The sequence below is a fragment of the Hypanus sabinus genome, chromosome 25 (genome assembly GCF_030144855.1).
Source record: "Hypanus sabinus isolate sHypSab1 chromosome 25, sHypSab1.hap1, whole genome shotgun sequence".
Taxonomy (NCBI): domain Eukaryota; kingdom Metazoa; phylum Chordata; class Chondrichthyes; order Myliobatiformes; family Dasyatidae; genus Hypanus; species Hypanus sabinus.
Window position 1 is genome coordinate 35811841 of NC_082730.1, and position 20077 is coordinate 35831917.

A 20077-nucleotide genomic window follows, 5' to 3' on the forward strand; every position below is an offset into this window, starting at 1 on the left:
TACACATTGGCTTTGTGAGAGAAGTGAGAGAGTTGTAGTAGATGGTTGTTCTTCTGACTGGACGCCTGCCACAGAGATCGTTGCTGGGTCTGTTGTTGTTTGTCATCTATATCAGTGATCTGGATGATAATGTGGTTAGCTGGATCGGCAAATTTGAAGGTGACACCAGGATTAGTGGTTTAGTGGACAGTGAGGAAAACTATCATGGCTTGTAGCTAAATCTGGACCAGTTGGAAAAATGGACTGAAAAATGGCAGGTGGAGTTTAATGCAGGCAAGTGGAAGGTGTTGCACTTCATTAGGACCAACTAGGGGTAGGTCTTACCCAGTGAACGGTAGGTCATTGAGCATGGTAGAACTCAGGGATCTGGAAATACAAGTCCTGAGTTATAAGGAAAGATTGAGTAGATTAGGACTTTATTCCTTGGAACGTAGAAGACTGAGGGGAGATTGATAGAGCTTTACAAAATAATAAGGGGTATCGATCGAGTGATTACAAGCAAGCTTCTTGCACTGAGGTTAGGTGGGAATACAACTGAAGGTCATGGGTTAAGGATGAAAAGTGAGAAGTTTAAGGGGAACATGAGGGGAAACTTCATCACTCAGAAGGTCTTGAGAGTGCAGGGCAAGCTGCCAGTGCAAGTGGTATGTGCGAGCTTGATTTCAATGTTTAAGAGAAGTTTGGATAAGTACATGGATGGTAGGGGTATGAAGGGATACGGTCCCGGTGCAAGTCGATGGGAGTAGACAGCTTAAATGGTTTCAGCATGGACTAGATAGGCTGAAGAGCCTGTTTCTGTGCTGTACTTCTCTATGACTTTATGCTGATAAAGAGAAAAGTTGATTTAAAAGAAACTAATTTTATTTTGTAGTTATGATTCAAATTTGAATTGCTCACGGGATGACAAGAAGAACAAATTCACTAATACGATGGTATTTATGGAAGAATACCTCAATGTTGTGGTGAATGAGCCACTTCCATTTTCAGATGATGAGAAGAATAAACTCACATATGAGGTAATTTTTTTTTGTTCCCCTCCTTGTGATTACTTATAATTCCGACAGTGTGAGTAATACTGACTACCTATTGAAATCTTAAGTGCTACTTACACCAAAGGCTGTTATTTTTCAATACATTTTCTACAGCTGACACATCATCTCTCAGCATGACCAATCTGAAGATCAATATTCTTTAAACAGCCGCTCTATTCTTCAATGACTGGTTACATATATAAACATTGTCATTAATACTAGGTATGGTAGGTAAAATCTGGTTCCTCAGCTGTGCATAGCTAACTCAACCTGCTGTGGAATTCTCTCCATATTTCTTCTACTTTCCCTTGTCTTTCACGTTGAAAAATTGCTTGTATCTGATTATTTAGCCTTCCAGTCACTTACCTCTCAAATTTCATGCTGTTCTTTTCTGCTTTAATGTATTAAATTTATTTCTCACTCCTCTCCTCCAAGGATATTTTGCTGTACTCACCATGCCAGAGAGATTAAATTATTGGTGCAAACTCGAGGTGCTCTGCATGTCTTTGTTTCATCACAGTCCTGTCATTTGGATAGTTAGCATAACAGATCAAAGTTTGTTATTTCCGGCTGGTATATGTAAATTCCGTATGTATATGACCTGATGTATTTATTTAGGATATAGGATGAGGAAAAGAACATAAAGACATAGGAGAAGAAGTAGACAACTTGCTGCCTTAAGCCTGCCAACTATTTAATACGATTGCAACTCATCTATGCTGGCCTCATCTTCTATTCTGTGTTAGATCTCCATAGCCCTGCAAAAAATAATGACAGTTGACAAAATCATGGTCTGCCTGTTGTGAACGCCAGTAAGGATGTTGAATGTGCTCAATGTGTATTTGGAAAACATGTAGAGCTATTAAATACTGAAGTTGATTACTCTTTCGCAGTCAGCATAGGGACCTGTGTTGGAGCATGATTGGTCAATTGTTTGCAAAGTCTGCCAGCAAGTTTGAGACTTGTGTTCACAAAGAAGGACCAGACTTCCTGTCACTTCCGATGGTGAATTTTGGCAGTCAGCAATGGAACACTTCCCTACAAGTTCCAGTTGTTTGTTTTAAAATTAATAAGGAAGTAGGTCAAAGTGCATTCTGCATTGAGTAATAAGCAAAAACTGATGAAGCTGTGGTTGTAAAGAAATAACTTATAAACTGCTAATTATGTGGCTCCCTGTCTAAAGTTCCAAAAACACACCGTCTTGGCCAATCAAGCAGAATGATTTTATCTCCGCTATTACATACTGAAAGAAACCCTGTTTCTAGAACATCCTGATGACCTTTGACTGCTTGCTGCCTTCAAAGGATTTGGAATTCCTTCTAAATTTGTCCAATGATTATAGAACAAATGAAATAATTTAAAAGGATTTAAGTAATTAAATAAACTTATGTTAAAAATGCATGTAAGCAAACTATAAATATTACATGGAAAAAGGAAAAAAAAAAGCTACACTTCTCCGCTCACCTTTTCATTCATATGATAGGGTCACTCTCCAGATGCCAGCCATATGCTGAGTGAATTCAGATTCTCAGCTTATCGCCCTTTGCTCTGTGTTGGTCTTATTGAAAAGTCCAATGGCAGAGCTAGAATTCATAAGGTTCATACAGCATGAAACAGGCCCTCAGGTCCAACTGGTCCTTACTGACCAAGATACTTGTCTAAACTAGTCCTAAATACTGGTGTTTGGCCTATATCCCTCTGAACCTCTCCTATCTGTATACCTGCCAAAGTATTTTTAAAATGTTGCTAATGTACCAGTCTCAACACTTTCCTTTGACCATTCATTCCAAATATTGACCACTGCCCTGGGTGAAATTGTGGCGCCTCAGATTCCTATTAAACCTTTCCCCCTTAACCTTTAACATTTGCTGTCTGGATCTTGATGCTCCCCAAACTCTGGGTAAAAGACTCTGCATTTATCCTATCAATGTCCCTCATAATTTTATGACCTCCATAAGAACACGCATCATTCTCCTCTACTTTAGTGAAAAAGTTCCAACCTGCTCAACCTCTCTGCATCTCGCAGTCCTGCCAGTCCCGGCAACATCCTGGATGTTTCCTAGTTAATGGCATCTTCCCTACAGCAAAGGGACCAAAAGTGCACACAAAATGCTAAGGTGGCCTCACGAATGCTTTCTACAATTGCAACATAATGTTTCAACTTATATTTTCAGTGTTCTAACTGATAAGGGCCAACAGGCCAAAAGCCTTTTCCATCACCCAGTCTAACTGCGATGCCGCTTTCAGTGAGCTTGGACTCCTTGGTCGCTCTGTTCTCCAACACTCCCATGCATCCTGTTGTTAGCTGTAACTGTCCTATCCTGATAGTTTTTTTTCTCCAAAATGCAGTACCTCAGTCTTATCTGAATTGAACTCCATTTGCCATCGCTTGGCCCACTCAGCCAGCTGATCAACTTCTGTAAGTCCTGATAACGTCTTCTCTGTCAATGAAATCACCCATTTTAGAATTATTGGCAAGCTAAGTAACCATGCCTTGCCGATTGCCAAATCATTTATATGGATCACAAATAGCTTTGGACTAGCACTGAACCATGCAGAGCACCATTAGTCATGGATCACGAGTCTGAAAAGCAACCTTCCATCATCACCTCTGCTTCCTACCATCAAGAAAATTGTGTCTCTAGTTAGCTAATACACCATGGATCCCATGCAAGTTAATTGCCCATGTAAATTTATTGGCATCTATTCTACAGTTTTTTTATTCTGACTTCCAAATGTCATATATCAGTGTGGGAATCTGAAATGAACTGAATCATGTACTGCAGCTAACTGGGCATTCTGTATGAAACAGTAACTCATAGTGAGCACAATCTGTCCCCAAATTGATTTAAGTTTGGCAATTAGTTATGAGAAAAGTGAAGGCTTTAAAGTATGTCCGTTTGAAGCAGTCAGACTGAACTATGGAAACAAAGAGAAGCAATGAGAAAACAAACAAGCAAAGGCTCTATTTCTGCATTTCACCCAACAACAGGAGACTCCAGTTAAATGAAAGATCTTGGATAAATGCAAAGAATATTAAATATCTGATAGAAGTTTGAGAAATAACAAACAAAGTAATAAAACTGATAAAGATATATGAACAAATGTAATTGTGAGACTGGTTTCTAATGGCCAGAACTTCCAGCAACCTGTGTCATTATTGGTTAGTGCCTTAGGCAGCATTTACTGGTGCTAAAAATTCTGTGAACCCTGTAAAAATTTCTCTATTTCTGCATAAACTTGACCTAAAATGAAACCAGACCTTCACATAAGTCTAAAACTAGATAAAGAGAACCCAATTAAATAAGTAAAACAAAAACATTATATTTGTTCATTAACTTGTTATGAAAACTTATCCAATATTGCATGTATGTGCTGGAAAACATAAGTGAACTTTTACTTTCAGAAACTGGTGGACCCCTCTTATACAGCAACAATGTCAACCAAATGATTCCAGTAACTGTTGATCAGTCATGCACATTGGCTTGGAGGAATTTTATGCCATTCCTCCTTACAAACGGCTTCAACTCTGGAATGTTGTTGGGCTTCCTTGCATGAACTGCTTGCTTCAGGTCCTTCTGCAACATTTCTATAAGATTAAGGTCAGGACTTTGACTCAGCCATACCAAAACACAAATGTTCTTCTTTTTAAACTATTCTTTTGTTGACTTACTCTTGTCTCTTGGATCATTGTCTTGTTGCATTATCCAATTTCTGTTAAGCTTCAGGTGATGGACTGCTACCCCAACATTCTCCTATAAAATATCTTGATACAATTTTGAATTCATTATTCCCTCAACTTTTGCAAACAGTCCAGGCCCTGAAGCACCCTCAAACCATGATGCCCCTTCCAGCTTACTTCACACTTAGGATGAGGTTTTGGTATGGGTGTACAGTGCCCTTTTTCCTCCGAACATAGCAGTGTACGTTTCTGCCAAGAAGTTTAATTTTTGTCTCATCTGTCCATAAAATATTGTCCCAGAACCATTGTGGAACATTCAGGTGGTCTTTTCCAAACTTGAGATGTGTAGCAATTTTTTTTTGGAACACTGGTTTCCTCCATAGTGTCTTTCTGTGAACACCATTCTTATCAGTGTTTTTCTTATGTTGGCCTCTGTTAGTCTCGATAGACCATGGATCTGCACCTTCGAGAGTTTCCAGGGCAAAAGCCTGGGCAAGGTTTTTTTTTAATGGAAGACTGGCAGTTGCGCAAGCTGCAAGTCTCCCCTCTCAACGCCACCGATGTCGTCCAAGGGAAGGGCATTAGGACCCATACAGCTTGGCACCAATGTCGTCGCAAAGTGTGGTTAAGTGCCTTGCTCAAGGACACACTTACAAGCCTTAGCCAAGGCTCGAACTAGCGACCTGCAGATAACTAGGCAAATGCCTTAACCACTTGACCATGTGCCAACACATTTTTCTTATAGTGGCACGTGAACAGAGACTTTAGCAAGTTCTAGAGATTTCTGCAGATCTTTTGTTGTTACCTTTGGATTCTTTTTTACCTCCTTCAGCATTGCACATTGTCCTATTGACGTGATCTTTGCTGGATGCCCACTCCTACAGAAAGAAGCAACAGTAGTGAATTTCCTTCATTTGTAGACAGTTTCCCTTACTGTGGACTGATGAACACTCAGATCTTTAGAAATGTCTTGGTGACTTTTTCCAGCTTCATGCGTCTCTACAAGTTGTCTTCTAAGGGCCTCTGGAAGTTGCTTTGTTCAAAGCATGGAGCAGGTAAACAGATTTTTTTTGAGAAGACCAGAGCTCTGCCGAAAACCTCATTTTGAGTGTCTTTTTAACAGGACAGGGCACCTCTAAACCCGTACCTCCAATATCATCACATTGATTTGAACACCTGACTCCAAATAGCTTTTGTAGAGGGCATTACCCCAGAGGTTCACATACTTTTTCTAACAGATACATGTAATATCGGATCATTATTCTCAACAAATAAATGAACAAGTATAATGTATTTCATGTTTTTTTATTTAATTGGGTTCTCTTTATCTAGTGTTAGGACTTTCATGAAAATCTGATCCCATCTTAGGTCAAATTTATGCAAGAATAGAGAAAATTCTACAGGGTTCACAAACTTTCTAGCACCACTGTAGTATGTTCCCCATAAAATGTGTAGTTTATCAATGACATTACTTTTCAGGTTGGTAGAGACCTTACTTAGACCAATGGCATGCTGAAGTTGTCAAAATGTATTAATGTGTAGTGAAATTAAAGAGGCAGCATGTAACAATATTGGCAAGTGAGTAAAGGAATCCCCAAAAGTGTTCTGCAAGAGCAAAAGGAAAACTTAGGAATGAATAGCACCAATTTGATCCAAAAAGATAAACTGTGTGTGTAGCTGAAGGATGTTAGAAAGGTTCTTTATGACTTTTGGTGGCTCACTTTGCACGAGGGAGGGATGATACTGAAGTTATAGTTAAGGCAAGAGAGTGCTGAGTATTAGATAAACACGCATTTAACTGTTTAAGAGCAAGGGACTTGTTATCATTAATAATAGGTAGATTATCAAGCTCAAGTGAAGTGTATTCCCCAACTATTAAAGCAAGTATGGAAGGATATCAGGGAGCCTCGGATGATTCTTCAATGAATGCAGTGGTGCTGAAGGACGGATGGTTTGCTAATGACATAGCGTTGTTAACAAAAGGATGTAGGAATCAATAAAACAATTACCGGCTAGTTAGTTTGTCTTTGGCATTAGGCATATTATTGGAATCCATTCTGAAGAACAGTATAAATGTTGAATTCAAAAGACACGGATTAATCAGGGACAATCAGTATGGATTGTTAAGTGAACTTGATTGAATTCTTTGATCTGACAGTGAAAAGCACAGAAGAAAACTATGCATTTACCAAGGCTTTTGAGAAGGTCCTACCTGGAATAATACACCATAGAACCCCAGGGAAGGAGGTATATTTGATCCAAATTTGGCCCAGTAACAGGAAGTAATGAGTAATTGTTGATGGGTGTTTCAGTGAATGGAATGAAGTTATGTTTATGTCTGAGTTTGCACAAGGCTCAGTAATTGTTTTTTCTTTTAAAATAAATATTTTCATGACTAGGACCTAAAAGTAGCAGGCGTGATAATAAAAATTCTAGTTAATGCAAAAATCAGTGCCGTGTTTGACAATAAGGACAAAAGCAGTGGACTGCAAGAAGATGTTGACGATCTGACTGGCTGGGCAGAAGAGCAACATACAGAGTTTAATCAAGCAATGTGTGAGGTTGTTTATTTTGGGAGGTTCAGCAAGGCAACAGAATATACAGTGGATGAAAGTGTATTGGATGGTGTGAAGGAACTGAGGGATCTCGGAGTATTTGCACATAGATATTTAGTGATAGCAAAGTGATCAAAGAGGTTGGTAAAGTAGCATGCATTGTGCTGTTCTTTTTGTAAAGGGAGGTCTTGGCACATAAATCAAGGCATTAAGTACAGGAATTGGGATATTATATTGAAGATGCATTGTATAAAATGTTGTTGTGAAATTGAGAGTATTGTGTGTGGTTCTGGTCACCGTCCTACAGCAAGGATGTCAATAAGCTTGAGAGAGTGCAGAGAAAATTTACAACGATGTTGCTGGGAGTTGATGATCTGAGTCATAGAGAAAGATTGGACAGGTTAGAACTTGAGTCACTGGAGCGGAGGAGAATGAGGGGATATCAATATTAATAGAGAGAGAGAATGTATGCAAGCTGTTTCCTTTCAGGTCGGCTGAGACTAAAACCAGAAGTCATGCATTTAGGGTAAAAGGTAAAATATTTGAGATGAGTCTGAGGGAGACCTTTTTCTCCAGAGGGAGGTGCAAATGTGGGAAGAACTGCCAGCAGTCGTTTTCAATGAGGTTCAATTGGAAAAATTTGAGAGAAGTTTGGAATAGGTACATGGATGATAGGGTATGGAGGAATATAGTCTGGGTATGATGGAATGAGGCAAAAGATTGGGTCAGCATGAAATAGATGGGCCAAGGGATCTCTTTCTGTGCTGTAGTACTGTATCATTTAATGTCTGAGGATTAGACTATAACAGCAGAGATTTGGTTCTAGAGTTGTATACAACACTAGCCAGGCTACAGATTAAATACCCCACCCAAGTTTTGATACCGCAATATAGGAATGATGTGTTTGAACTGGACAGAGTGTAAAGAGGTTTTGTGGTGCTATAGAGACGCAAGAGATTGCAGAATTTCAGGTGACCACAAGATGCTGGAGGAACTCAGTGGACTAGACATCATCTATGGACGGAAATGAAGTCAAGGTTTTGGGTCAAGACGTTTTCTGGTTTTGAAAACTGTAGGAAAGTTTGGGTTGTTTTGAAAGGAGGCAGAGAAGCATTTTAACATGATGAGAAGACTACATTGAGAAAATAGTAAAGTCCAGGTTTCCCAGAAGAGGATTAAAAAATAAAGGGCCATAGATTTAGAATGGTTTATTAGATTAGAAGGGAGATGAGGGAGGGGGTGGAATGGGGAAAGGAAAAAACAACCAAGTGTGGCTGCATTTGGAACTCAGTGCTGGAAAGGATGGAAGAGGCTGTAAAAACACATTTAAACATTCCTAGGATATGTAACTGAAGAATTCTAATCTCCACACTACAGACTAAAAGATGGAAGGTGGGATTAGGCCAGTATCTCTTTTATGAATGTCACAGTCATAGCCGGTGCTGTTAATTTTCTCTGGTTCTAGTATTTGCCACTGACTGTAAGGTTTTGTCCATGAGCTTCTGAATACTTGCCTCCATCCTCTTCACAATAGACATGATGACTTGAGGTAATAATTGCCTCACACTTGTTCAGTGAGTGTTGCAGGGACCTTTCCTAAATTACTTTTCCAATTTATAAAATTTAACAGTGCACAGACTTTTATGTATATTTTTTATCTTCTCTTCTTAAGCGAATATGTTTTAATACTAATTATCCATTATCATCATTAGCTTTTGTCTTTGGTAGTTGGCAGTGGGTTGACTTTTTTATATAAAAAAATATTTTATGATGTATGACCTATCTTTAAATTTTTGATTACAGAGTGGTATACCTTTATGTGTTATGCTATAATATTTTGATCAATTTTATCACAATATATGAATGTACTCAAGTTATGTTGAGATGTATCTATGTGTTGCACTCTGTAAATCTTGTTTTTTTTCTTCTGAATAAAAATATTGTAAAAAGAAAGAAAGAAAAGAGTGTTGCAGATGAGGCCAGTAGCTTGTGCGCAGTAAACACCCACAGATAGCCAATACCTCCATTCAGGCATCTCTTGTGCTTCATTGTTGAACTTGATGTTCCAGTTAATCTCCTTCAATAACCATACACAATGAAGGAACTTCCCCACTATACTATTAAATGCCATGTTTATTGTCATGTGGACAAATATGGTGAGATGCAGTTCTAATGGAAAACTTGTCAGTTTTGTGTTAGTTACTGGATGATTTCTACTAGTTGTTGCTACAATTCTGTAAGTGTTTAGTGCACCCAGCTATTGTTGTACTATTAGGTGCTCCTTCTGAAATGCAGTCAACACTGGTAAAATAAGCAATGACTAGTAGAAACACAGACCAAGATACTTTGATGTAAGAATGAGAGTGGGAAGAATAGTTCTTATGAGGCAGCCAAACTGGCACAGGAATGTAAAGAAGGAAATTCTCCAAACAAAGTGAGGAAGAGTGTGAGAGATGCTTCGTTAAGGATGTTATGATTGAAAACTTTGATCTACTGCATCCACAGCCTCAAAATCAGAAGAGGACATGGATTGCTTATTCAGTAGCCAGCAGGGTGCATTAGAACGCGGGCACATTTCATTCTTTGACATCTTATGCTTCACTCTCCACTTTTGGTTGAGGAAAGTTATTGATGCTCTTTGTGGAAGAATAACTCTGTTATTCTCAGTGAAAACTTTGCCATGTTTTATCACTTGCTAACATTAAATTTGAACTCAACTGGGAAGTTTCCATTACCGCTACTGCTCTGTGGCCATAGTCAGTGAACCCAGGGATCCTTAACCAGAATAGAGTTGCTTTCATCGTTATGGTTCCGCTGTCCTATTTTATTTGAAATCAATGGGTAGTATTTGTATTACCTGCTGATGTAATGACTTCCGATGCTCGTGTGCACCTTGTTTGCTGTTGAACAACACACGTGTAATGAACATCATTCTGACATTAGGATTGTAATACAGTTGGAATTCTGAATCAAACCATGCATTGCTGCAATTATTAATCTTGTGCATTACCTGCCTTTGTTTGACCTTTGTCTCTCATACTATTCCTGGGCACCGCTATCTGCGAATAAAGCAAGCCTGATGGAAGACATGACTTTTCATGGGTGATCTTGCAAACACTCCTTCATAATATTTATTGTATTGTTTGATTAAAGTACTTATTAACTGAGCAGGGTAAGGAATCTAGTCTTGTTTTTGTTGTGTGCATTCAATATCACCGATCTTTCTGTTTTACTTTCTATTCCAGGTGGTCAGCTTGGCTAGACATCTGATTTATTTTGGTTTCTACAACTTTGCTGAGCTCTTAAGGCTGACCAGGACAATCCTCAATATAATAGATTGTATACATGATCCCAGTGATACAGACGTGATGTATCACGAAGAGAGCACCGGTAGGCCTTTCAAGTGAATAGTTTGGTTCACCGGTTGTTTATTTTTGATGTGGTGCCTTTCCCATCAAGCAATAGGTAAAAACTACAAACAAGTTCACTATTTGCATCATGAATACACCCTACTGGAAGTTTTATGTTCCTGATCCTAAGACCAACCTTCTCTGGTTTTAGGCTCAAGAACAGTATGACTATTTATATTGTTCGGCATTCCTGATAAGTCTGTTCTCCTCCTCCATTGTTAATTCAGGAATGTAGCAGATTTATGCTGCATCAAATATTGACCTACATCTTTGAATGAAGTTCCCACCTGTTTCTCGAGGGGAATTCCTATTTCTAGAGGGGAAATTTCACCTGTCTCAGGACCTCAGTCAAAATGGTGACAGGAATATCAACAGTAGATAGTGGGAAGTCAAGTCAAGTCAAGTTGCTTTTATTGTCATTTCAACCATAATCGCTGGTACAGTACAGAGTAAAAATGAAAAAAAATATTCCTCCAGGACCATGGGGATGATAATAAAATATTATCATCTTGTATTTTGAAAAATTGTAATACCTCGGTCTTATAGTCTACATAGAATTACAGAGTTAGGCATTAATATTTTTAGTATGTAAACATCCACTTATCTAGTTTGGAAATAAGAGAACAGTCCTTCACACAGCTAAAGATAGAAACAAACCTTCGTTATAACCATATAACAATTACAGCACGGAAACAGGCCATCTCCGCCCCAGCCCATAACCTTCCATTCCTTTCCTGTCCATATACCTATCCAATTTTTTTTTTAAATGACAATATCGAACCTGCCTCTACCACTTCTACTGGGAGCTCATTCTACACAGCTACCACCCTCTGAGTAAAGAAGTTCCCCATCGTGTTACCCCTAAACTTTTGCCTCTTAACTCTCAACTCATGTCCTCTTGTTTGAATCTCCCTTACTCAGTGGAAAACGTCTATCCAGGTCAACTCTATCTAACCCCCTCATAATTTTAAATACCTCTATCAAGTCGCCCCCCCTCAACCTTCTATGTTCCAAAGAATAAAGACCTAACTTGTTCAATCTTTCTCTATAACTTAGGTGCTGAAACCCAGGTAACATTCTAGTAAACCTCCTCTGTACTCTCTCTATTTTGTTGACAGCTGTCCGATAATTCGGTGACCAGAACTGTACACAATACTCCAAATTTGGCCTCACCAATGCCTTGTACAATTTTAACATTACATCCCAACTCCGATACTCAATGCTCTGATTTATAAAGACCAACATGCCAAAAGCTTTCTTCACCACCCTATCCACATGAGATTCCACCTTCAGGGAACCATGCACCATTATTCCTAGATCACTCTGTTCTACTGCATTCCTCAATGCCCTACCATTTACCATGTAGGTCCTATTTTGATTATTCCTACCAAAATGTAGCACCTCACACTTATCAGCAGTAAACTCCATCTGCCATCTTTCAGTCCACTGTTCTAACTGGCCTAAATCTCTCTGCAAGCTTTGAAAACCCCGCTTCATGTTCCACACCACCACCTATCATAGTATTATCTCCATACTTACTAAATGAATTTACCACCCCGTCATCCAGATCATTAATGTATATGACAAACAACATCGGACCCACTACAGATCCCTGAGGCACACCATTGGCCATAGGCCTCCAACCTGACAAACAGTTATCCATCACTACTCTCTGGCATCTCCCATGCAGCCACTGTTGAATCCATTTTACTACTTCAACATTAATACCTAACGATTGAAAGTTCCTAATTAACCTTCCGTGTGGAACCTTGTCAAAGGCCTTACTGAAGTCCATACAGACAACATCCACTGCTTTACCCTTGTCATCTTTCCTAGTAACCTCTTCAAAAAATTCAATAAGATTTGTCAAACATGACTTTCCACGTACAAATCCATGTTAACTGTTCCTAATCAGACCCTGTCTATCCAGATAATTATATATACCATCTCTAAGAATGCTTCACATTAATTTACCCACCACTGACATCAAACTTACAGGCCGATAATTGTTAGGTTTACTCTTAGAAGCCTTTTTAAACAATGGAACCACATGAGGAATACGCCAATCCTCTGGTACCAACCCCATTTCTAATGACATTTGAAATATTTCTGTCAGAGCCCCTGCTATTTCTACACTAACTTCCCTCAAGGTCCTAGGGAATATCCTGTCAGGAGCAGGAGACTTATCCACTTTTATATTCTTTAAAAGGGCCAGTACTTCCTCTTTTTTAATCATCATGGTTTCCATAACTACCCTACTTGTTTCCCTTACCTTACACAATTCAATATCCTTCTCCTTAGTGAATATCGAAGAAAAGAAATTGTTCAAAATTTCCCCCATCTCTTTTGGCTCCACACATAGCTGTCCACTCTGATTCTCTAAGGAACCAATTTTATCTCTTACTATCCTTTTGCTATTAATATAACTGTAGAAACCCTTTGGAATTATTTTCACCTTACTTGCCAAAGCAACCTCATGTCTTCTTTTAGTTTTTTCTAATTTCTTTCTTAAGGTTTTTTTACATTCTTTATATTCCTCAAGCATCTCATTTACTCCATGCTGCCTATATTTATTGTAGGTATCTCTCTTTTTCCGAACCGAGTTTCTAATATCCCTTGAAAACCATGGCTCTCTCAAACTTTTAACCTTTCCTTTCAAACTAACAGGAACATAAAGATTCTGTACCTTCAAAATTTCACCTTTAAATGCCCTCCATTTCTCTGTTACATCCTTTCCATAAAACAAATTGTCCCAATCCACTCCTCCTAAATCCTTTTGCATCTCCTCAAAGTTACCCTTTCTCCAATCAAAAAAACTCAACCCTGGGTCCAGTCATTTCCTTCTCCATAATTATATTGAAACTAATGGTATTGTGATCACTGAACCCGAAGTGCTCCCCAACACATACCTCCGTCACCTGACCTATCTCATTCCCTAACAGGAGCTCCAATACTGCCCCTTCTTCAGTTGGTACCTCTATGTATTGCTGCAAAAAACTAACCTGCACACATTTTATAAACTCCAAACCATCCAGTCCTTTTACAGTTTGGGCTTCCCAGTCTATGTGTGGAAAATTAAAATCTCCCACAATCACAACCCTGTGCTTAATACAAATATCTGCTATCTTCTTACAAATTTGCTCCTCCAATTCATGCTCCCCATTAGGCAGTCTATATTACACCCCTATAAGTGTTACTACACTTTCCCATTCCTCAATTCCACCCAAATAACCTTCCTAGACGAGCCCTCTAATTTATCCTGCCAAAGCACCGCTGTAATATTTTCTCTGACAAGCAATGCAACACCTCCCCCTCTTGCCCCTCTGATTCTATCACACCTGAAGCAATGAAATCCAGGAATATTTAGTTGCCAATCACACCCCTCCTACAACCATGTTTCACTAATCGCAATGTCATATTTCCAGGTATCAATCCATGCTCTAAGCTCATCCACCTTTCTTACAATGCTCCTAGCATTAAAATAGATGTATATAAGAAATTCTCCACCTCTTACTGTCAGTTTATCCCTAACGGTGCAAACAATTTCATTATCTTTTTCTTCCTTCTCCCCTACATCTTCAGTCTGAGCGCTCTCCTATTGTTTCACCTGCCTATCCTCCCTCACGCACTGTCTACTAGCTTTCTCTATTTGTGAACTAACCTCCTCTCTCATAGTCTCTTCAATTTGATTCCCACCCCCCCCCCAACTATTCTAGTTTAAAGTCTCCCCAGTAGCCTTCGCAAATCTCCCCACCAGGATATTGGTCCACTTAGGATTCAAGTGCAACCCGTCCTTTTTGTTCAGGTCACACCTGCCCCAAAAGAGGTCCCAGTGATCCAGAAACCTGAATCCCTGCCCTCTGCTCCAATCCCTCAGCCACGCATTCATCCTCCAGCTCATTCCATTCCTACTCTCACTGTCGTGTGGCACAGGCTGTAATCCCATGATTACTACCTTTCTGGTCCTTCTTTTCAACTCCCTTCCTAGCTCCCTATATTCTCCTTTCAGGACCTTTTCCCTTTTCCTACCTATGTCGTTGGTACCTATATGTACCACGACCTCTTCACCTTCCCACTTAAGGATATCTTGGACACGATCAGAAGCATTCCGGACCCTTGCACCACAGATGCAAACTACCATCCGGGTCTCCTGACTGCATCCACAGAATTGCCTATCTGACCCCCTAAATACCGAGTCCCCTCTTCCTTTCCCTTCCCTTCTGAGCTACGGAGCCGGACTCTGTGCCGGAGGCACGGCCACTGTTGCTTACTCCAGGTACTGTTGTCCCCCCCAACAGTACTCAAACAGGAGTACTTACTGTTGAGGAGTACAGCCACAGGGTACTCTCTAGTACCTGACACTTCCCCTCCCCCCTCCTAACTGTGACCTACTTGTCTGCCTCCCGTGGTCCTGGTGTGACCACCTGCCTGTAACTCCTCTCTATCAACTCCTCACTCTCCCTGACCAGACGAAGGTCATCGAGCTGCAGCTCCAGTTCCCTAACACGGTCCCTGAGGAGCTGCAGTTCGGCGCACCTGGTGCAGATGTGGACGTCCGGGAGGCTCGGAGACTCCAGGACCTCCCACATCCGACATCGAGAACAACAAGCTTCCATCACACTCATACGTCCCCCTTTCCTCAAATAACAGGAAAAATTGAAAACTAATCCTACCTTGCCTCACCTGTTTTCGCCTAAGCCCGTTGAGCCCAAGCCCTTAAACCTTTGCTCTGCTCCCGGCTCACTCAGCTGCCTGCAAACGATGCTGCCCATTGTATAAGGCTGTGTTCCTTTTAAATCTTCCACACTTCACTGCCCGATGTCACACACCTGCGCAGTCCCGCCTCTCTTAACTCTGATGAGAAGAAGAAAAAATCGAAATGGCTCCCGCCGCACTCCCATTCTGATTCTCAGACTTCCTTCTCCAATGTTTTCCTGTTCATTCTGCATTATATCTATACAAAATTATGCAAGTATAGCTGTATATCATGTGCCATCAAGGAAAAAAAAAACTTTTGAAGTAATTCTGCTTGTATGAAGAAAGAAGAATACATAAGGTTTTAGGAAGCACATTTCAGTCATGTCTCTTGAGAGCTTTGAGGCAGCCAGCAAGAAACTTAATAAGGGACTTAGAAAAGCTAGAAAGGGACATAAGAAATCCTTGGTGTGTAGAACTTAGGAAAACCCCAAGGCATTCTACATGTACCATACATGAAGAACAAGAGAATGAATAGAGTGAGGATAGGATTGTTCAGGGATAAAAGAGGAAATGCGCCTGGAGTTGGAGGAGTGAAGAAGTTCCTACTGAATACATTGTTTCAGTGTTCACCAGTGAGAGGGACCTTAACAAATGTGAGAACAGCTTAGAAGAGGGGAACATGTCAACTTTAAGAACTTTTGTAGAACATTAGGTTAGATGAGTCCCTGGAGCCACACCACAAGAGACACACCACAAGTTTCTACAAAAAGTAAAGGAAGAGATTGGTGCACCATTGTTGATGACCTTTGTGTCATCACTGACCACAAGCATAGTACAAGATAATTAGAGGGCAGCAAAAAATAATTGGAGGGGGCAAACATTAGTCTTTTGTTCAAGGAAGATAATAATCCTCGGAATTATAGACCAGTACGTTTTGCGTCAATGTGGGAAAAAACACCAGAGGGGATTCCTTGAGACATGATTTATGAGCATTTGGAGAAGCATAGTCTACTTAGAGATAATCTGCTTCGCTTTGCGAGAGGCCGGTGATGTCTTACAAGCATAATTGAATTCTTTGAAAAGTGACAAATGATGAAGATGGAGCAGAGGATGTGGTATATACATATTTAGGTAAAGTATTTGACAAGCTTCTCTCTGGTAGGCTCATTCAAAAAGACAAGAGGCTTGGATCCAGTGAAACTTGGCTGTGTGGATTTGGAATTGACTTGTCCACAGACACAGACATATAGTGGTACTAGATGGAGAATACCTGCCTGAAGTCAGTGACGAGTGGTGCTCCACAAGGATCACTTCAGCGAACGCTGCTCTTTTTGATTAGAAATGACCTAAGTTGATGAAGAAGTGGAAAGGTGGGTTAGTAATTTTATAGGTGTCACAAAACTGTGTGTAGTGTAGGAAGTTGTCTTAGGTTACAACAGGACATTGATAGAATGCAGAGCTGGTCTGAGAAGAGGCAGACAGAGTTTATCCCGGAAAAGTCTGAAATGAGTCACTTTGGAAGATTGAGCTTGAAGTCAGAGTACAGAATGAATGGCAGTGTGGAGGAAAAGAGCAAGCTTGGGATTCTCATCCATAGATCCCTCAAAGTTGCTGCACTAGCTGATGTGGTAGTTAAGGTGTACGGAGTGCTGGCCTTCATTAGTTGGGGGATTGAGTTCAAGAGCTATGAGGCAATATCTCCATTATACCCTGGTTGGAACACACTCATAGTAGTGTCACAAACAACAGAAAATCTGCAGATGCTGGAAATCAAAGCAACACACACAAAATGTTGGAGGAACTGAGTAGGCCACGCAGCACCTACGGGAAAAAATACAGTTGATGTTTCTGGCTGAGACCTGCTGAGCGATCTCAGCCCAAAACATTAGCTGTACTTTTTTCTGTAGATGCTGTCTGGCCTGCTGAGTTCCTCAGCATTTTGTGTGTGTTGCTCAGAATGTTGTGTTCAGTTTTGGTCACCTTAATGTCGGAAAGACATGGAAGCTTTTGGAGGATGGAGAGCAGATTTACCAGGATGCCGCCTGGTTTAGAGAGTGTGTATCATGAGGTTGAGGTAAGCTCGGGCTTTACCTTTGGAATGGAAGACAATGCGAGGCAAATTAGTAGATTTGTATAAGATTTTTTTTTAGCTTGTCGCACCAGATAGTCAGCCATTCTTGTCTGGCACATGGTGTCAGGATTGGTCTCCTTTAGGATTCACCGGGTCACGATATGAATGTTGCTGACTCGACCCTTTGTTTTTTACGAGGCTGAGTGGCTAGCTCAACGCTCAACCCAGCACGGATGGAAAGTGTGCTCGGGGGTGTCCCGACTTGGATTCGAACTCGGGAGCCTTCGCTCCGGAGTCTGGCACTGATGCCATTGTGCCACCAGCCAGTCTATGTATCAGGTGATGAGGCATAGATGGAGTGTCCTTTTCTAGGACAGAAATGGTTAATATGAGAGGGCATAATTTTAAGATGATTGGAGGAAGGTATCGGGGGAATATCAGTGGTACTGTTTTTACACACACAATGGTGAGCATGTGGAACATGCTGCTGGGAAGATGGTAAAGGCAGATAAATTAGGGATATTTAAGAAACTCTTTGATAGGCACATGGATGAGAAAAATTGAAGGGTTATGTTGGAGGGAAGTGTTATAATAGGTTAAAAGATCAGTACAACATTATGGGCTGAAGTGCCTGTATTCTCTACATTCTACAAATGTCACTTACAATTTAAATCTGTCTATTAAATTTAACCACAGTTTTATGTAACTACTTTCATAAATGCTGGATATTTATAGAAAGATCAATTTTCAGGGGATAAGGAATAAAGTGCGTTCCTGAGCACAATCATCAGGACTATACTATTTCGGTGTTGGTATAAATCTTCACTTTTAATCATGAATGCATTAATATGCTTTAGTAAACCCTTGCTCCTTTTTCAACCTATTTCTATTAAACAGATCAATATCTAGATCAACCTAGCAGAACATCAGGCAAATATTTTGCCACAAATATTAAATGCATGATTTCAGCTAGCAACTATAAAATTTGATGACTTCCCATTTAAGACAAATAATCATGTCATTCATGTTCTAGCATTCTCACTTATAAATGTAACTTTTTAAAAACTTTGCTTTTAAGTGTATTGTACCACACTAACAGGCTCATGCAATTTATCTGCACTTTCTGCAGGTAAATTGTCAATAGTGAATCAATCTCTTTGAAAAATAAAATAACTTTATATTCTATAACAGCAGGATACCAAACCTAAGTGAGAGTGAGAACTCAATGATGACATAACATGAAACATTTTCTTAACTCCTAAACTGATGATTATTTTAAAGATGTTCAAAATCCTTCCACTGTTGAAATTTGACTCAGACCCACCAGAAGCGATCAACATTTTTTTTTACAAAGTAACTGTTAACTTTACAGCTTCACTAATTCTCGGTATTTTTTTTTAGAAAAGAATAACTTTTCAGTTGAAGAGTGAGGAAGCAATGTAAAAGAACTATGTTATTACTATTCAAAAAATATTGTCTGGACACTTATAGATTTAGCATGCATAAGGTACTATTTATGATTAGTTTGTTACCCATTTCTGCCTCTTCCCCATATTTATTTTAGGAAAAAGTATGAAGAATTCAATCCATGGAGTTGGACACATTGTATCCACTATGGTTCTGTATAGAAAACACTCTATTTTTAATCCTGCTCCAACTCCCAATCCCAGAATAGAGCCACCGATAAAGTCAAAGGATATTCCTGACAGTAAAAACATCACTGTTATGGATACAAAACTGAAAATCCTGGAGATTTTACAGGTATGAAAGACCATTGTTCCTATGTTGATTTTTTTTTTCAAATTTATCCACGGTCTTAAACCTAAAAGATTTGAGTAGAGTATATCCTACTTCAGGCCAACAGAAAAGGAAATTGTAAATCTGAGAATATATCAGAAGGAGCAAGTTGCCATGTAGTATATGTAGTACATAGGAATTATTTTTGCCAGTACTTTTTGTTTTGAAATTTTCAGCCATTCAACCCATTGAGTTGGAGGATTATCAGTGCAAGATTTTCAGTAATTTGAGACATTACACAAGAAGCAAAACCCAAACTAGTCAAGACAGAAAGCAAATGTTTTCTCAACTTCTACCATTTTTTCTCCCTAACGAAGAAGGATTCTCTGAATTAATTTTATCTCTTTACCTTCCAGTTCATCCTTAATGTCAGGTTAGACTTCCGAATTTCATACCTGCTCTCAGTGTTTAAAAAGGAATTTGATGACAGCGAAAGTACCTCAGAGAACACATCTGATAGTCCTACCAACCCATTCCTGGAATCTACAGGTAACTAACATAACTCACCTTTCAAAAATATTTGTTGTGAAATTCCACTGAGACAGAATTTTGAGAGCTGTGCTGTGCTGTAGTTTTGACACTGAGTTCTACACATATGTAGGAAACCTTTCTGCAAACATTCTGAGATGGTGCTGAAATATTTTTTTTCTGTTACAATTATTAAATACACTCTTTAGAAATATCTGCACATTGAACTTTCGTTCTGGAATGTGATTCCATAGGCTTTGGTAGAACCAAGTTTCAATTGCAGTGTTTAATGTAGATTTGTAACTACATTAAACATTGAAAGGAATAACATTTCATAGTGTTTCTGAAAAAAATACTGTGTGTAA

The 20077-nt window shown here is 39.5% G+C and overlaps 1 protein-coding gene across 1 annotated transcript in view; it reads left to right on the top strand.

Moving 5' to 3' along the window:
* itpr3 (inositol 1,4,5-trisphosphate receptor, type 3) overlaps positions 1-20077 on the top strand; it is a 315156-nt gene that overhangs the window by 200865 nt on the left and 94214 nt on the right. The window contains exons 20-23 of the mRNA XM_059950461.1: positions 872-1016; positions 10514-10658; positions 19012-19208; positions 19601-19733. Of these exons, the coding sequence (XP_059806444.1) occupies positions 872-1016; positions 10514-10658; positions 19012-19208; positions 19601-19733 (620 nt within the window). The remainder of the gene's footprint in view (positions 1-871; positions 1017-10513; positions 10659-19011; positions 19209-19600; positions 19734-20077) is intronic.